Source organism: Ambystoma mexicanum, chromosome 11 (assembly GCF_040938575.1).
Source record: "Ambystoma mexicanum isolate Mex_15411 chromosome 11, UKY_AmexF1_1, whole genome shotgun sequence".
NCBI classification, from domain to species: Eukaryota; Metazoa; Chordata; class Amphibia; order Caudata; family Ambystomatidae; genus Ambystoma; species Ambystoma mexicanum.
In genome coordinates this window covers 1,196,911,054-1,196,930,569 of record NC_090934.1, presented here as the reverse complement: position 1 = coordinate 1,196,930,569, position 19,516 = coordinate 1,196,911,054, and the positions used below count along the sequence as shown (strand labels likewise).

The 19,516-nt window shown below is 46.3% G+C and overlaps 1 protein-coding gene across 2 annotated transcripts in view; it reads left to right on the top strand.

Moving 5' to 3' along the window:
- Positions 1-19,516, top strand: part of MAN2C1 (mannosidase alpha class 2C member 1) — a 932,858-nt gene that overhangs the window by 671,133 nt on the left and 242,209 nt on the right. For both annotated transcript variants that reach the window (XM_069624549.1, XM_069624550.1), the window contains exon 19: positions 8,132-8,236. In XM_069624549.1, coding sequence (XP_069480650.1) covers positions 8,132-8,236 — 105 coding nt within the window. The remainder of the gene's footprint in view (positions 1-8,131; positions 8,237-19,516) is intronic.

Sequence of the window (19,516 nt, the reverse complement as noted above, 5' to 3'; positions counted from 1 at the left end):
TTTTACCGCGTCTTGGATTTCAGCGCGAGTGCGTTTTACCCGCGAATTGAATCGTCAGCGCGTGTGCGTGTTTCCCGCGACTTGGAGGAAAGCGTGTGAAATTTATATCACGTCTTGGACTTTAGCGCAAGTGCGTTTTTACGCGTGTGCGTATTTCCCGCGAATTGGAGAAAAAGCACGTGATGTTTTTCTTCCCGCGGTTTCTGGCTTTCCACATGAAGATTCCAGCGCAAGTTAAATTCATTCCTGAGAAAAAGACTGTCTACAAAGAAAATATTAAAAACAAATACAAGAACTTTAAAGAACTTCATAAATCTTACTTGAAGACCTTGTTCAAGAATCTTTGATTTGAGCAGACTAACTACAAAGTTCATTTACATTCATGGACCTACTGAGAAGGCTGAATTATCTATAAGATTCTGGTCCACAAGTAAGGAAGTCTTGTCTGCTTTTCACTTGTCTGGGCATTCTGAAGAGAAGAACCAGGTATGGTTTTTAAACTATTTTGATTAAGGATTTAGAGTTTAAGGTTAGTATGAGGTATATTGCATGTTTATGTTTTAACTACAGGTGAAGAACCATCGAGTTGATAGCTTCCAGCCTGGTGTTTGTTTCTTTGTCCATTCCCCCTTTCCCCTGAAAGTGAGGTAAACTGAGCAGTTATATTTATGTCAGCTCAGAGTGCCACATTTTGGGTGGATTGTCGGGGGTTCAGCAGCTTCTGCAGACACCAGGTTCTCAGCATGACAGTATGAAAGGCCAATAAAAAAAAAAGTGTCTGCCCGAGCTGTTATGAACCCTGATGAGACAACCATGGAGGCATTGGGAGTAATGGTTAGGGAAATGAGAGAAGAGTTACGGGTGGCTCATCAAGAGTATTCAAGTCTTTGACAAAGAATGGATGAGTTAAATTTAAAGGTAACACAAATACAAGAAAGAGAAGGTGAAGTTTCGGAAGGTGAAGGAAACCCACCGGAGTTGGTAAGAGTAGGAGAAGAACAAGAACCTAGGCTTCCCAGGGGGGCAGAGAGAGGTTTAGGAACTTTAGTTATGCCTGTTCCTTTGGCAGCCCCAGAACGTTTCTTAGGAGATTCTAGAAAGTTTCAAATCTTTCAGACTCAGTGTGAATTGCATTTTCTAAGTCGTCCAGAGTTGTTTTCCACAGATGCTTCAAAGGTAACATTCATCTTATCATATTTATCTGGAGAAGCTTCTGCGTGGGGAAGTCTTTTGGTGAGTCAAAAGAATTTGGCTTTGAATAATTATTCCCTTTTCCAGACCGAATTCAAGAAAATGTTTGATAAGAGACAGTTATCTTTAGAGGTTGATGGAGAATTACTGGAACTGCGCCAGGGAGGAAAGGAGTTGATTTCTTATATCACTCAATTTAGAACTTTAATTTTAGAAAGTAAATGGCTAGAGGAGAAGAGGGCTTCCTTATTTTATAGGGGCTTAAAGGATGAGTTAAAAGATGCTCTGGCTGGAGTTTTGGAGCGACCAAATACTTTAGATGCCTTAATTGATTTGGTGGTACAGTTGGATTTTCGTTTAACAGAAAGACGTTCTGAGCGTAGACGTACTCAGGGAGAGGTTAGGTTTCCGGGAAGAATGGAGAGGCCTAAAGTTGAGGTGGTGAACAGAGAAGTGAAGTCAAAGATAATTGACCAGCAGAGCCGGGTGAGAGGTCCATTGTCCAAGGAAGAGAAGGCAAGAAGAAGGGAGAATAATTTGTGCTTATACTGTGGTAGGAGTGGTCATTTTCTTGAAACCTGTCCTTTTACCCCCAAGAAGATCTCCAAATCTTCAGGCAGAGTACAACAAGTGGCAAACACAATACAGACAGCGGTTCCTCACATAACGGTGAACGTATCCTTGATGTTTGAAAAGGTATTTTTAGGTTCTGGGCCAATTATTATTGATTCAGGAGCTACGGGTAATTTTATGGATAGAGGATTGGCTAAAACTCTAGGTATTCCTATTGTTGCTAAGAAAGAAATGGAGCAGGTCAGAGCAGTTGATGGAACATCTTTCTTCAGGTCCAATCACTCATAATACAGAGTTACTTGAGATGGAGATGACTGGAGGTCATAAAGAAAATATCTCTTTTGAGTTAATTGACGCTCCAATCTTGAAAATTATTTTGGGTATGCCCTGACTTACACTTCATAATCCCAGAATTGATTGGAGTGCAAGACTTGTATCCTTAGAATCAACCTTTTGTCAGAAACATTGTCTTTCAGGAAAATCTTTTGAAGAGAAAGAAAAAGTTGTGAATTCCGTTTCATTCTCGCTTGCAGAAAGAGGGGCAATAGGTTTTGACATTGGAGCAGTAGTGGGTGAACTTCCAACTTGTTATCAGGATTTTTGGGATGTTTTTGATGAAAAGGAAGCTGGTGAGTTGCCTCCTCATAGGCCTTTTGACTGCAAGATAGAGTTGGAGCCTGGAGCTATTTTACCAAGCAGTAGGGTTTATGCCTTAACTGAGAAAGAGAATGATTATTTGAAAGAATATTTAAAGGAACATCTGGCTAAGGGATTTATTCGGCACTCTCAATCGCCGGCAGCCTCACCATTGTTCTTTGTGCCTAAAGCTGATGGTTTTCTCAGAACTTGTATAGATTACAGGGCAGTAAATAGAATGACAGTGAAAAATCGGTATCCTCTCCCTCTCATTTCAGAAATGTTAAATCAAATCCAAGGTGCAACCATATTTTCTAAGTTGGATTTACATGGAGCTTATCATCTTGTAAGGGTCCAAGAGGGGGATGAGTGGAAGACGACATTTAAAACCAGATTTGGCCTCTACGAGTACCAAGTAATGCCTTTTGGTCTTTGCAATGCCCCAGCGGCTTTTCAATTTTTTATCGATGAGGTTCTTCGGGAATTTCTTGATGTTTTTGTTATCGTCTATATTGACGACCTTTTGATTTTTTCACAGAATTTGGAGAAACACAAAATTCACGTTCGACAGGTCTTGAGGAAATTGAGAGAGAATAATCTTTTCGCTAAATTGGAGAAGAGTCAGTTCCATACGGATTCGGTAGAATTTTTAGGATTTGTGATTACTCCTTGTGGTCTGGAAATGAATCCAAAAAAGGTGGAAGCCGTTCGTGATTGGCCTACTCCAACTAAGGTGAAGGAGATCCAGAGCTTTTTGGGATTTGCCAATTTTTACCGAAGATTCATTGAAGGCTTTTCCAGTTTAGTAGCTCCAATTACTCGACTTTTAAGAAAAAGAGTTCCATTTGTGTGGGAAGCTAAGGCTGATGAGGCTTTTCATATTTTGAAGGAGAAATTCATTACCTCTCCTATTTTGATTCATCCTCATACTTCCAAACCATTTTTTGTAGAGGCTGATGCTTCCAATGTGGTAATGGGAGCAGTGTTGTCTGAGAGGCATAATGTTACAGGACAATTGCATCCAGTGGCTTACTTTTCTAAGAGATTTTCACCTGCAGAGGAAAATTAAACCATTTCAGACCGAGAGCTTCTTGCTATCAAAGCAGCATTTGAAGAATGGCGACATTTTTTAAAAGGAGCACGTCACACTGTGACTGTATTAACTGACCACCGAAATGTACTCTTTTTGAAGACAGCAAAAACTCTGACACCTCGACAACTTAGGTGGTCATTATTTTTTGCGGATTATGACTTTATAGTTACTTTTAAGCCAGGTAATCAAAATAAAAAGGCAGATGCTCTGTCACGGCAGTTTCCAGAAAGTGAGGTTAAGTCGGTTTGTGAGGCTCTTCCATTGATCGCTCCAGAACGTTTTTTTCTTGCTGGGGTTGAAAAGGAGAACGAAATCTTCAAGAAAGTAAGGGAATCCTTTTCTGAGACACAACTTGAAGATTGGGTTTGTTTGGATCCAGCTCGCAAAATTAAAGAAGGTTTACCTTATTTAGATGACAGACTCTACTTACCATCAATACAACTTAGAGAAAAAATGTTGAAGGAGTGTCACGAATCAGTCTTGGCAGGACATCCAGGGTATCGGAAGACTCTCGAGTTCATCAGAAGACATTTTTGGTGGGAACGAATTCGACAAGATACCCTCAATTTTGTTAAGACCTGTAAAATTTGTGCTAGATCTAAGAATCTCATCGTAAAGCCTTCTGGGTTATTGGAGCCGTTACCAGTTCCACCGCGGCCTTGGTACTCAATGTCTTTAGATTTCATCACGGATCTTCCACAAGATAAAGGTTGTACTTCGGTATTGGTTGTGGTTGATTTACTCACCAAAGAAGCACATTTCATTCCAATGAAGGGAGAGGTTACCGCTGATAGTTTAGCTCATAGTTTCTTGCAAGAAGTGGTAAGATTACATGGAATTCCCAGTCAGGTCATCTCAGATAGAGGTTCTCAATTTATTTCTAAGTTTTGGAGAGCTTTTGTAAGAGATTGGGAGTGGATGTATGTTTATCATCAGGTTACCATCCAGAAACCAATGGGCAGGTAGAAAGGATAAATCAGGAGTTGGAAAAATATTTGAGGTGTTATCTGCAGACAGGTGAAGAGTGGGTAGATTTGTTGTGGGTTGCAGCATTCGCAAATAACAACTGTAGTAAGGATGCCACCTCTATGTCTCTGTTTTATTTGGGACGAGGTTTTCATCCTCGTTTTCTTAGTATTGAGATTAATAATGATTCTAGAAACCCATAAGTCGAAAGGAGACTAGAAGTTATGAAAAGAAATTTGGAAAAGGCAAAAGGGGTGTTGGTGGAGAGTAAACAAAAATACAAAGAGTTTGCTGACCGTAAAAGGAAGATTAGTCCTCAATATAGTGAGGGAGATTTGGTGTGGTTATCAACCAAGTTTTTGAGCATTAAAGGAAGAAATAAGTTTTGTCCTCGTTTCGTAGGACCGTTTGTTGTTGAAAAGGTGATTAATCCAGTGGCTGTTCGTCTTAAATTACCGAGTCATATGAAAACTCATCCAACTTTCCATGTTAGTTTATTAAAACCTGTGGTTAAAGGAACTAGATTAACACCTACTCCTTCGGCAGTTGTGATTGAGGAAGATGCTTCCGAAGAATTTCTGGTTAAAAGAATTCTGGACTCTAGAAGAGTAAGAGGAAAGCTACAGTATCTCATTGATTGGGAGGGCTTTGGTCCTGAAGAGCGCACTTGGGAGAAAGCTAGTGATGTACATGCTCCTCGTTTGGTAGAAAGATTCCATAAAAAATTTCCATTGAAGAGTGGCCCAGGGACTGGGCGTTAGGAGGGGGGGTACTGTCAGGTACTGTCAGGTTGGAGTGACATATTCTTTGCATACAGTATCATATACTCACTTACATTGGGTCAGGGGAGACACATATTTAGTATAGAAAGGTTTTAGGAAGTTATTATGGGTTATATTTTTTATACAGCCAATTTTGCCCTTAACCTTCATTGCAGTCTATGGAGATTGCCCCAAGCCAAGATGGAGGGTCTCAGTCTAAATTCTGATTGGCTGGAGATTGTTTATAGGGAGGACAATGAACATTCTAAACTGCCTTTCATCGTCCTTGCCCAGCTGAGAGGTCGTGTGCCTTGTTGCTCCTGCTTAACTTTGTCAAGGGTGACAAGTTTCTAGCGGTTGAGCGGAAGATCTGAAAGTATAACAGGAGTCATGTTTGGAGTTTGGTGGAGACACAGGACAGGAGTCAGAAACTTCCATTTATTCTGAGAAAAGAAGTTTTCAAGTCTTATTCAAGATAAGTGACTTTCCAGATTTGTTGAACTTGTAAAAAGGTTTTATTTATCTAAGGGACTGAAATCAAATCTGTATCTAAAAAGATTGAAGCGCGTACGTTTGTTTTTATCGCTACATGTCAAATCAAACTAGCGCCAGAGTTTTTGTCCGTTACTTTTCGCCGGCGCGTGTGTCTCTGCGCGTGAGAGTGAAGCGCGAGCGTGTACTTTGGACTCGCGTTTACTGTTCGTTTACGCAAGGGTTTTTTCCGCGTGATAATATAAGCGCGTGTGTATGTTGCGCGTGTACGTATTTATTCGTAAGTTGGACATTAGCGCGAGTGCGTTTTACCCGCGAATTGAGTCGTCAGCGCGTGTGCGTGTTTCCCCCGACTTGGAGGAAAGCGTGTGAAATTTATATCGCGTCTTGGACTTTAGTGCAAGTGCGTTTTTACGCGTGTGCGTATTTCCCGCGAATTGGAGAAAAAGCGCGTGATTTTTTTCTTCCCGCGGTTTCTGGCTTTCCACGTGAAGATTCCAGCGCAAGTTAAATTCATTCCTGAGAAAAAGACTCTCTACAAAGAAAATATTAAAAAGAAATACAAGAACTTTAAAGAACTTCATAAATCTTATTTGAAGACCTTGTTCAAGAATCTTTGATTTGAGCAGACTAACTACAAAGTTAATTTACATTCATGGACCTACTGAGAAGGCTGAATTATCTATAAGATTCTGGTCCACAAGTAAGGAAGTCTTGTCTGCTTTTCACTTCTCTGGGCATTCTGAAGAGAAGAACCAGGTATGGTTTTTAAACTATTTTGATTAAGGATTTAGAGTTTAAGGTTAGTATAGTAACCCATGAGTAATGAGGTATATTGCATGTTTATGTTTTAACTACAGGTGAAGAACCATCGAGTTGATAGCTTCCAGCCTGGTGTTTGTTTCTTTGTTCCTTCCCCCTTTCCCCTGAAAGTGAGGTAAACTGAACAGTTATATTTATGTCAGCTCAGAGTGCCACATTTTGGGTGGATTGTCGGGGGTTCAGCAGCTTCTGCAGACACCAGGTTCTCAGCATGAACTGTGCCTATACACAAGTGTTTTAAGATGCGACGAGGCAAGGGGGGGGGCAGAGGGAAGACAGAGACAATGATCTTACTAGGACAGGTGACATTGGATGGCTCAAAATGCAGGTCTTGAATCTCACCAGCCCTTGGGTAGGAGTCGTGTTCGGGACTCCCAGGTCGATTGGAAGGAAGGGCTACAGCAGGCTCCGGTTACACAGCAGGCATTCCGATCACTGGAAATCGCCTCACCTGCGGTTTCTTCATCTTCCTCTTCCGTTTTCATTCCAGTGGTCGAATTCCTCTTCAGCTTCCAGGATCAGTCTTTTATGCAGCAACCCAGCCAATCGAACCGCCTTGAAACATTCAAACTTGGGGGGTGGGGGGTTGGCAGTCCTTCCAGGACAGCCAGCCTTCCAGATTGAACTGGATTCACACAGTCGGGCTGGATGACAAAGGGCTGCAGAGTTTTGAACTCCTCCCTCACTTCATGCTTTCACGCACACTGTAGAAGGTGAGCGGGGAATCCACAGGATTCCCGCCGAAGATAAAGTTAACACGAAGAAATTTCCCACCCTGGATGTCAGGAGAAGGAACAGGAAACGACAAGGAACGCGGAAAGGCGAAAACAGAAGAAGCAGGCAATTTTAGTAAAATGAGCACCCCAGGGTGCCTTTACCGGGGCTGTGGAAACAGCCTGCGGTAAAGGTGCACCGAATTAATAAAAAGGTTCACTGCTACCAGCCATTAAAGGTAAGTTTGTCCTTGTAGCATAAATGTTACATTTAAAATGAGAAAGGGGATACTCAGTATCTCCCCAGCACTCCACATAAGGTGGGGGCTGTTGGTCTCACGTAATTAAATGTAAAAGGGATCCAAAGATCCTTTGTACCCTTGGGAACTGTAGTTCTCGCAAGGTTAGCCAGAGAAAGTTAAAAGGGGAGCCACTAGGGCAACCCAGCAACAATAGGCACTTATTGCCAAAAAGTTGTCAAACATTTAAAGGACACTATGGACTGTCTAAAAATAACACCCATAAAAAGAGTAAAAGATTCTGCGAGTGTGGAAAAAGGTTCCCACTCACAATATATAAGGAAAAATAATCTACCAGTCCAGCAAAAAGTTCTGGGGTTGACACAGGTCAGGAAGACGGCTTATCCCAGAACTGCATTTTTGTTGATTTTGTTTGGTGGGTTGCATTTTTTACCATGATAGCATTGTAGAGTGTTTATTTGTTCCTTTTATGACGTTGATTAGACTGGGGTCTGAGCATGCACTGTCTGCTTTGCTGTGCGTGTTTCTGTTGATCCAAGGGCATGCCCTTGGTGCTGGTTTTCCAAGCTGTGCTAGTCTCTCAGTGAAACATTTGTAAACCTAACTCCATGCTTTTCATTTTAGGGAAGCTATTCCAGAAGGTTGCCATGGGAACCAGTTTGTGATCTTCGATGATGTTCCCCTTTACTGGGATGCCTGGGATGTGATGGACTATCATCTGGAAACAAGGTAGGAAAGATTGGCATAGTAAGTTGCCATTCTAATATGCCCCTGTGTGCAGTATCCCTTCTTGGTGTAGAAACAATGTATTGTAGTTATGGTTTATGTAAAGGGCTTAATGCAGCACATGATATGTTTGTAGTACTGCATAGCAAAAGAATACTGGATGGGGGACTGAAAAGATAGGTGAGAAAGATAGTAGAAACCAAATGCTGTAAGCAAGAAGTACATGTTTGCTGCTTGTCTCAAATTTGGCAGGTTTGAAGCTATGGGCACTGGCAGCGAGTGCCAAAGGAACAAGCCTTGGTGGCAAAGGGATATACTGACAGTAGGCTGGAGGACATCGGCTGGAGTCCAGGAAGTTATTTGAAACCAAATGTAGACGCCTCATTGGATTGTATAGTGTAACTAATTAGACCGCTGCTATCACACCTGACCATAGATGGATTTGTGGGAGAAAAAAAGTATCTTAGATGGACTTTAGAGCACAGGGGGTATGGCCCATCATTGTTAGTCAAATAGTCAAAAAATCGCCCGTGATGTGTGTGGTAGTTCAGATAGTCCCTTTTGGTCTTGTGAAGCTTTGGTAGCCCACTAGTCTTTTAGCTGGCCTTTTGGTGTCCTGACTTATTTTTGTCAACAGCGAGACAGTTTACACGTGTCACTGAAGACTGTAACTGAATTTTAAGTGTGCTACCTTGGTAGCCGATATGTATTCTAGGGCAGGGTAATGTCAAAGAATCCCATTTGGTCCCTGGAAGAGTTTTCCCACCAAGCAAAGTGTTATAGGCTGGGGCAGCGCTTTTCCTTGCTAAGGATGCACTGCTGCAAAGCTGTTCGACAGCACAGATGTTTGCACCCTGCCCTGTTACCTAGAAATTGTCTTTGTGGTCCTTCCTCATGTTACACAGTGGGAATGGCCATCTTTAGCCATTGTATGTTTGTTCTCAAGAGACATACATTATTAAATGAAGTCAAGTTTTAGATTAGTGAGGGTCTGCCAGGCACCTTAATCACCATGAAGCGCTTTGAAACACATTATGTATAGGCGCTATATAAATAAACTATCATATCCTTTTGTGTACCCATGAAGCAGGAAGGAGGCTGCCATATGTTTGAAAGGTGCATGTTGTCAGGATGCAGGTATGGGGGCCAGAAAAATAATTCTTAGTTTCACACAGTTCTTCTAAGTGGCTGGTGGTGAATGTTAGTTATGATTTTTGGTGACTATTTGAAAAAAGTATGCTCTGTGTGGGGCTGCTGTCCCTATTTTGCATTCTTTCCCTTTACCATAGGATACCAGATACCTTGCAGATGTGTTGTGGGAGTCAAGCTTGCACCAGCACAAAGTGACTGGTGAGCATCTGCATGGCATGATTTACTTGGGCATGCGCTGCTGAAGGTTTTTTAAGAGTGCTTTTGGTTTGTGAGGCCACAGCTCTTCACCTCTCCTGCTGGGGATTTTGTTATCTCCCTGGAAAACATTTTCAGGACCGCTGCTTGGCTTTGGAGAAAGCTGATGATGTAAGATGGGGACAGAGAGAATATGCCCCTGGCTCTGGGAGGGGCTGCTTTCCTCACATTTAGCAACTCCCCCTCTTCAGCCTGAGGATAGTGTTCTACAGTTCAAAGCCTTAGAAAAGAGTGTCTCTGTTAAGAAGCAGTTTATTTTTTTTCAACAAAATGTTTTTATTCAATTGTCACTGCAATACAGAGTAGGCATTATACTCCTGTCTCTTCTGGTTTTACATGTTGTCGATAAGGGTACATTCAGTGAATATTATTACACAATGCATATTGGTATTCAAAGTGGTCTCCCCATCCGCATATTTCCCAACCATCTGCATTAATCCCTTGCCATTCATCTGAGTATCTTTCCCTCTTTGGTCAGCATCGTCACAGCAAAGAATATCACCTAAGCACCAGAGGTACCTTATCCGAGTACTCTATAAATTGCATCCATATATTTCTATACCTCTTATTTTACCGTGCTTAATGCAGTGATCTTTTTCGCTACTAAAATATTCCCGATTTCTATCCACGAGATCTGCATAATCTGACCTTTTTGGATTCTTCCAGTTACAGGCAATAGTGATCTTTGCCGCTACCAAGAGGTGAAACATCAGTGCCGCTAGGTACCCTGACATGGGAAAGGATCCCTCCCCCGTGTCTCCCAGTAGTATCGCGCAGGGATCTAACAGCAATTGAACACCTGTAATCTCTTTAATTTGTGGCAAAACCCCCTTCCAAAAATGCTGTACTTTAGCACAAGTCCACAACATATGTATCAAATGAGCCCGCCTCTGTGCAGCCTCTCCAAAAATTGGGGGAGGGTTAGGGTACGCCACATTCAATGTATGCAGCCTCTGTGGAGGCCTGTACCACCCATAGCACATTTTTTTTTCCCCACTTTATTTTTATTGAAGTTTTTAGCATAGAAAAAACAATAACATCAAATGGCATATAACAAAAACATCCAAAGAATCCAACCTCCAACTATCCCCCCCTTGGCCCTCCCACCCCCCCCCCTTAACCCCTGATAAACTAGGCCTCCGACAGTCCATGGTGCTAGTGGCAGAGAGTAGGGACAAGAGATATACGCAGCAATATATTTGGGCCCTGAAGATGGCGGAGTCCCTTCAACCACCCAAGCCTGCTTTCGCGGGTGAAGGCTTCAGCAGTCCCACCCCGGTGACCAGATACAAAAAATAAATAAATAAATAAAAACCACTAAAGAAATAATAATTTCAAGGCTTCACAGTCCACACTGAGTATAACCACAGTCCATTCCTGCAGAAAGGATGACATAGAATCATTGACAATGGCAGAAAGTTTCTCATACTCAAAGATGGCAATTAACTTGGTAAGCTATTCTGTTTTGGAGGGCGCTAGGGAACTCTTCTGCGCCAGAGCCAATCTCCCGGCCCTTAGCATGGCCCCCATCACCCTCGAAAAGGAACCCACCTCTTTATCAGGTAAGGGAGTGCCCAGAAGAACCTCAAGCGGATGCAGGGATGGACATATTCCCAGGATGCCTTTTATCCAACTGAGCACTTCCGTCCAGTAGACCCGTATAACCAGGCACTCCCACCACATATGAAACCATGTACCTTTATTGGGGCACAGTCTGGGACACCACAGGGACACTTCTACGAACATCTTCGAAAGAGCAACCGGAACACGATGCCAGGAGTGCAAAACCTTAAAGTTATGCTCCATTGCCGCCGTATATAGCCCCCACGTTTCGACGCCTCATGCATTAGCCCCAGGGTCTTCCTCACATTATCTGTTCCCTGTCGCTCGGAGACGAATCCGACTTGATCACCATGCACCAGGGAGGGAAGGAACTTAGATAGCCTATTCGCCAAGAGCTTAGCTAAAAGCTTAACATCCACGTTAAGAAGGGAAATGGGTCTATACCATTGACACTGCGCGGGAGCTTTCCCATCTTTTGGTAGCACTACAATGAGCGCCGACATCATGGAAGGGGGCAGCGAACCAGATTCCAAAGCCGAGTTAAACACCTTAGCCAGAAACGGGGCTACCAAGGCACAAAATGTCTTATAACACCAGACAGAGAAACCATTGTCTCCCGGGGCTGTACCACTCTTGAAGGCGGAGATAGTATCTGCCACCTCCTGGGGGGAAATCCGGAGCTCCAACGCACCAACACGCTCATCCGAGAGTCAAGGAATATGCAGTAAATCTAAAAAGTGGTCCACATCAGCCCCTTCCCCAGAATATTCCGACGAGTATAAGACCCTCGCAATACCGCCCAAATTCTGCTGCTATCATATCGTCTTGCAGAACCCCTTCCTGATCCACAATACGATTCACCCTCCTACTGTTTCGAAGCTCCCTTAAGCGCCATGCCAGGATCTTATCCGCCTTTTCCCCCCCGCTCCATATACCGCTGTTTCAAAAATGCTAACTTCCGTTCGATTTGTCCCACGAGCAGGGCAGACAATTCAGCTTTAAGCTTCTGGAGTGCTTCCCATTTTCCCGGGGCCATCTGGGACTTCAGCTTTCCTCCCGGCTGAATGGCAGCTATTTGCTCCCTCAATTTAAACTCCTCCCTGCCCCTCTCTTTCTTTCTCCTTGCACCCATCTCTATGAGTTTGCCCATAACCGTGGCTTTAAATGCATCCCACACACATAGGGCATCCACCTCCCCTGTGTCGTTAAGAAGGAAGTATTCATTAATTAAACCCAAAAGAGACTCCTTAAACCCCTTACCCAAAAGCAAAAAATCGTTACATATCCACCAGGCCCTAGTCGGAGTCTGCGGGGAACCCCTAGCGAGACCCAACCAAGATCGTGGTCGGACCACGGAACAACCTCCACACCAAAATTCGAGACACCATCCTGAAGCGTTGAATCCACTAGGACGAGATCTATCCTAGAAAATGCCCCATGCACCGCAGAGTAAAAAGTGAAGAGCGGATCGCGGTTCCCTTCAACGGAATGCACATCCGCCAAGCCCAATCCTTCATTAGTTTGTCGAAATGAATCCGCCATTTTCCTCTGAACCCGCTGGTCGGGGCAGGGGGAAAGCGACTTCCTGTCCTTGTCTGGCCAAAGGACCATGTTAAAGTCTCCACCCACAATCGGAGCACCCTCCGCAAAAAAAACCCGAATGGACTCCCCCTCCCCTTCCCAAAAACAATCCTGCGCCTCAGTTGGGGCATAGACCCCTACCAGGATGATCATCCTACCTTTCACTGTCCCCTTAACCATAATGTAGCACCCTTCCGGATCAGACCTATGAGCTTTTGGAATAAAGAGAGCCTTGGGGGAAACCAACAACACCACTCCCCGCTTCTTCGACACATACGAGGAATGGAACATATATTGAATAGCTTTAGCTCGATAGGGTGGCTCTTCCCCCTAACCCAGTGAGATTCCTGCACAAAAAGGAAGTGCAAATGAAGCCTAGTAAATTCTCTCGTCACCAGGCACCAAAGAAACTGTCTCACCCGCTTCCAAACCACACCAGAGTACCCACACCTCCAGCTCATATGCACCAAAGGAGATCAAACAAGGGCCTATATACCCCCTACTTCTCAGAGACCCCAACAACACAAAACCCACACCCAGAACTAGGAAAACGGCAACTAAACCCCCCCTCACCTCCCGAAACCACCCCAACACCCCCAACTCCCTCCCACCCACCCCCATCAACCCCTCTCCGAGCGCCTGGACAGACTGCGACATCTCCACGCCACGCTACCAGGCCACCAGAGATCGCCTCTCCCTGGGCGCTTCCCACATCATACAAAGAAAGAACATTTTGAGCCCCCCATCCCCAGTCAAAAACAAGCTCCCAACACCACCACCTGTATATGTCACCACCCTGCTCCCAAGACCCCATCATGGACCTGAGACAAAACAAAGAACCCAACACACAGGAGATCAGCCAAGATCAAACAGGGCCGGACAAGTGACCTTATAAAACCGAACAGCAACCAGCCCACCAATCTCCACCAATAACATCAAGGCGCCGGCTGCTGCGGTGACGGAGGTGCCACTCTCCTGAATTTCCTATGCCCCATTACACGTCGCCTGCCCGAAAAATTCCATTGGGCCAGGCCTGTCTCTATCTGGCCCCTTCTCCCCCTGCACATTGTCTTTAGAAGGGGGGTCTCCCAAGAGTTCACAAGAGACTCGATGAATGTCAGTTTCTGAGGAAAGAGAGTATTTGTAGCCATCTAGTTCAAAGGCAAGGGAGAACAGGTGGCCCCACCTATAACGCACTCCCTTGGACTGCAACCACCTCGTTAGGGGTTCGCAAAGGCGCCGTCGGGCGAGGGTGAGCGCCGAAAGATCCTGAAAAATCTTAATTTGCGCACCTTTCCAGTCAATAGGACCCTTCTGACGAGCTAAATCCAGAATCTTGGCTTTTTCAGCAAAGTAATGAAACTTCACAAGAAGTTCACACGCCCGCCCTCCCACCCTGTGGACCCTATCAATTGTGGGTTCACTAGTGTTTTCACCACCAAAGAGGCTACTTACAATTGCCTTGACCCCTTTCACAATGTCCACTTGAGACTCCCCCTCCATTTCTGGCATACCAAAAAACCTTAGATTAGAGCGTTGCTCCCTATTTTCCAAGTCATCCAACTTGAGGATGACTTTCTCCTTCCATTTCTCCAGATCTGCCAACCTCATGTCAAATTGCGTCTCAAAGAGGTCAGCCGAGGTTTGGTTGGCCTCAAGGGCCTGGACACGGTCCTCTACGGCGTCCACCTTCTTGTCAAGTGAGTCTAGGCGTTTATTAACATCCGCTCTAAAGCCTCGTATCTCCTCCAGCAGGGCTGCCATGCCGTGGCTCACAGACAGAGCCTCTGAAGCTTCCAATTGAACCCCAGCCTGCATGGCGGCCTCTTCCGCTTCCACTCTGCGATATTTTTGTAGGGCCTGCGCCCAGTCCATTCAAATGGGCCCACGAGTACACCCCAGACAAGCTAACAAGAGACCTCCTGGGAAATGACGCTCAGGCCCTCAACTTGGTCCGGGGGGCCTCTCTCCTCCACCATGGTACAGCTCGACTTACAGCCCACAAGCAGACTACTGCCCCGGCCACGCAGACCACCCACCCTCTACAACTCCAGTAGAGGGGAGAAAAGCCTGTCACACCACCTTCATCCTTCTCGGCTGACTGGAAATAGAAATGTATATGCTCCAACCTAGAGCCACAGCACAAGCAATACCATGCACAAAGGAGAGTGCCTCTGGGGGGTCGCAGCGCACTAGGAAATCAGGCACTGTGTGCTTGTAAGTAGGGAAGAGTGTTTTTCAGAAGGTCTACTGCCGGCATTATGACAGGCTATGCAAATGTCTTTGTCTTTCAAGTCTCTATCCTTCAGGTCTATTGGCAGCCCCCCTGCAGGCCAATAGACGGCAGCACAAAGCCAGCTAGCAGGAGGGTAGGCCGCACAGCCCCCGGAGACGGGCTCTCAAAACATGATCCCGGGTCTAGCAGCAGTCTAGCCCTGATGGGGGGGGGGGAACAGGACGCCCACCACAAAGCCTCCACCGGCCCCCTACACCGGCCCCACTCACCGCCTCATCCCGGGCCGCGCCGAGTCTCCAGGCTGCCCCCTCTGCTCCATCAGGGCTCCACCACAGCACCCTGGGGCCTCTTTCAGTCGCCCTCGAGGAAAGACTCCCCGCCCCGCTGGGCTCTCACTCCAGAAGGGCACACTGGACCAGGCCTCACACCCAAACCCGGCGGCCCACCTGAGGGTCCACTGCTCTTACTCCCAGAGAGGGCGGGGGAGAAAGCTGCCACCCGAGTCCAACAGCAGCCCCGGCTGCAGCCGCGCGATGATCGCCTGCCTCTCCGCCGTGCCCGGCAAGCGGATCCTTTAATCACCAAAGACTGTTTCGGGGGAGGGCACCCACCAACCCCTACGGCACCGCTCTAGTCCCGCAGTCTGGACCGAAGAGGGTGCCTCCCAGGCTGCACCTCCCCCACTGCAGGGCCGGATCCTCCCGCCCAGGGCGACAGCGGGGCACCAAGCTCCGCACTCCCAGGGCCGCGGAACTCCGGACCACTCCCCACCGACTCTCCTGGTTCAGCTTCCTTGCCAGGGGGTTGAAAACAGGTTCCGACGGGGTTTGGGGGCTCAATTCCCGCAGTTTCAGCGCCCCAGGACGGAGACCGGCCGAGAGACGTTAACTCATCTCGGCGCCCCCTGGCGGCTCCCCTATAGCACATTTTTACTGCACTTTCTTTTTTAGGCGTACATTTAGAGGAACCATGCGTACCAGCCCAAATCCTATTCAAGGCCTCATGTGTCCTGTTCCAACTCAATCATGTACGATGTGTGCTCCTGCGGATTATACCTATCCAGTAACCTATATAATGTTGACACTTAGCCCTTTGTATTCCAGAGCAGTACGTTAGCTCAAGTGCAGTTAGCTCCCGCGTCTCCCTGATTTTAGTCTGTGCATGAGAAGCCTAGTGACACAATTGTACATAGGGAAACCTTTCAGTCACCCGACATGGAACGTAGTTTTACAGTCCATAAAGGTTAGCGGTCTGTGTACAGCTGATTAAGGTGGGACATTCCCCCATCTACCCGTCTCCAAAAGCTTTCTTTGTTCCTACTGGGCTGAAAGTCGAGGTCATCATGGGAAACTCTTCCGTATGACTAGCTATTTGCAAAAAAAGGAATCTGGGAAAGGGGAGATAGAGAGAACACTTGTTTCATTTGCTTCCATTTCTGGTTCCGACCCACCCCCTCTTCCAGGTCAGCAACATGTGATATCTGCACTGCCAAGTTATGTCTGTGGACGTAAGGGACCATAAGGCCCCCACTCCCCACCCCCTCACCCCACACCCCCTCACCCAAACAAAATTTAATTGGGATACACTTTTTTTTCTTCCCCCATATAAATACAAGTATCTTTGCTTGGAGCGCCCACAAAGTGTAATCAGGTATTTTGATTGGTAGTGCCAAGCACTGGTATAGCAGGCTAGGGTTTAAGTTAATTTTGATTGCCATTATTCTGCCAAACCAGGACATTTCTCGCGTAGCCCGTTGCAAAGAACTGGCGCGTATAGTGCTTGTGGATCATTCTGCATTCATCTTCCTTCAGAAGATGTGTTCCTTGCAAGCACCCAATCATTGGAGAGGTTCATTACTATACCCAAAACCAACCTCCTCTTCATGGGGGAGTTCAGTCCCTGCACATTCCACATGACTAATCGAATCTCGCCCGTTATCCCGTCTTTAGTCAGGTCGAGGATGTCTTATGACAATATACCCTTAAGCAAAACGTTACACTGGAGCTTGAGATTCTTTGTAGTGCTCACATATCTTTGAAGTTAACGTAATGCAATGACTTTTCAATTTCAAACATCCCATCCCCAGTCCCCCATCATGACTATCCAAACTCGTTAACATAACCAAATATAGGATTTGACATATTTGCGTACTTCCGCATTCGAGAAGATGTGAGGCTCAAAAGTAACCTATAATTGCCCTCTTAATGTCTGTCGATGTGTAATGCAAACATTACCGAGCTTCCTGCCTGTAGGTGAAGCTGCCGGAATCACTTCAAAATTGCATTCCCCTTTCTGTCTTTCCCAGCTAGGCATCTGGGTCTTCTGTCCCTGACAACTTGTGTCCATGTAGTCGAGGGAGTGGACACTCTCACCCCATGCCCAACCACTCCCCCACCTGAGGAGTCCTCCCCCTCTGGGTGCAGTAATCGCTCCCCCTCCTTCATGGACTTTATAGACCCAGTTCTTCCCATTAAGAATGAACAGCAGCGCTGTAGGAAATCCCCATCCATAGGAGATCCTCTTCCCACAGAGCCACTCAGTCATAGGTCGTAGAGCCATCCTCTTCATCAGAGTTGTTGCTGCCAGCAAAGGGCAGCTCTCGTTGTACGCTCAGTATCAAGTAGTGGTCTCTAGTCAAGACGTCTGGAGGCTCATCTCTATGCGGCTGTGACCTGGATAGAGTGCTATGAGTCCAGTCTAACTCCATTTCCATATCATCAGAAGCTTTACGCAAATGTCAGTAAAGACCCTTCACAAAGTCTGAGAGAACCTCCTCAGTGACTGTTAGGGAGATGTATCATTATTGTGCTTCATCCCCACTCCTAGTGAGACCCCCCATCACTTGTTGCTGGACTTCTGGACCTTTTTCTTATAATCCAGAATGAGTGGAGCCTTTTTCCACTCATTCATTCTGGTGGGGTCTTGTTAGGGTTGGCTCCTGTGCTTGCATGTATGCTGTGCCAGGATTGATGTCATCATTAGAATGCAGGTTGTGAGTGTGAGGTTAGAATGTTTAGAGGTGAATTGGTTCTAACCCAGGCAGTTACAAGATGTGAGCCTGGGTGGGTGGAGCCAGTGGGTACTTGTCCCTTTCCTCTTTATCTCCTAATGACTTGATGACATCTGATCCTGTAACCTAAGAAGATAATAAAGTAACCGCTAAGAGTACCTGGCCTGAGTATCTTGAGTGTTTCTTGGAGTGAACCCTATGACCAAGAGCCGGTCATAACAATTGGCGACGAGGATGGGATCCAAGGTATGGTGAAGGGAGGACCTTGGAGTGGACATCAAGTGAAGCAAAAGGAGATACAGGTACCTGTGTGATGTCATGTGAGAGAGGAGAAGAGACACTGCTGCGGGGGGTGCAGGCAAGAGGACAAGTGAATGAAAGGAGAGAGGGAGAGCCCACTGCCCCCCATAGACTGTTTGTGCCCACCACCCAGGGCTGTTTGAGCCAGTCTACCAGGGCTGGAAGGGACAGCCTGTCAGAGGAGACCCCTGGGAAGAAGGGAGAGTGCCCTGCTGGAGTCCAGGAGTCATTAGAGGCTGCCCAAGAGTCTGGTGAATTGAAAAGCACCCAGGGCTGTGTAAGGCAGCCACCCAGGGCTGAATAAGGCAGCTTGTCCCAAGGGTTCGCTGGGACGTGAGTTTCCTTCCAGTGCCAAGCGGGATCAGGAGCGGCTGACAGGAAAGGCCCACAAGGACTTGGGATGAGGGGCCTGCCTGGGACACAGGAAGAAAGGCCCCGGGAAGAATTGTCAGACAGCCTGTTCCAGTAGTCACCCTGGCACATGAGGGGGCATGAGTGCCTAAGGGTTGCCTAAGTCTGCTTGAGTACCCAAAGTTGATTAAAACATGGAGTTATGGGGTTCAGCGATCCGCTGACAGCAAAAGCGGTGTTGCTGCTGTGGAGCTCTAGGGATTGCCTCTGCTGTGGTGACGTCATCATGGGGCTCTCACTGTCAGTCATGTGTGACGAAGGAAAACTGTGCGGATCAATGTGTTTGTTGGGCCGTTGGGGCAGGAGAGATCCGTGAGAGAGATCCGTGATGTGCGTAGGCCAGAGGGTGACTTATGACGTCACCAACGCTGCAGGAGGTGATGGCGATCAGTCGGAATGCTGATTTCCCCTGCATTCGCGCCTGGAATTATGCTGGGCCTCGTTATGTTAGTGTGGGTATTACGCGACGTGGAAAGTCCGGAAGAAATAATAAGTGGCATTTGAGTAAAGGACCTGTGTAAACGCTGTAACGTCACCAGGAAGTTGTAAAGGAAGTGAATAGGAGATCGGGTTTGTTTTCCGCATTGATCTCGAGAACCTTCGAATAAGGCACCCTCCTGCGTGTTGTATGGGTTGACCCATGTGCAAGATCCACAATGTTTTGTTATTCACCGGGCGCCTTAGGTGATTTGAGCGTATTAAGATGATTACCATGAAGCGGCAACAAGTTCATCTGTGGCGGCAAGGAGATCATCTGACATGGCATTTGCCTCTG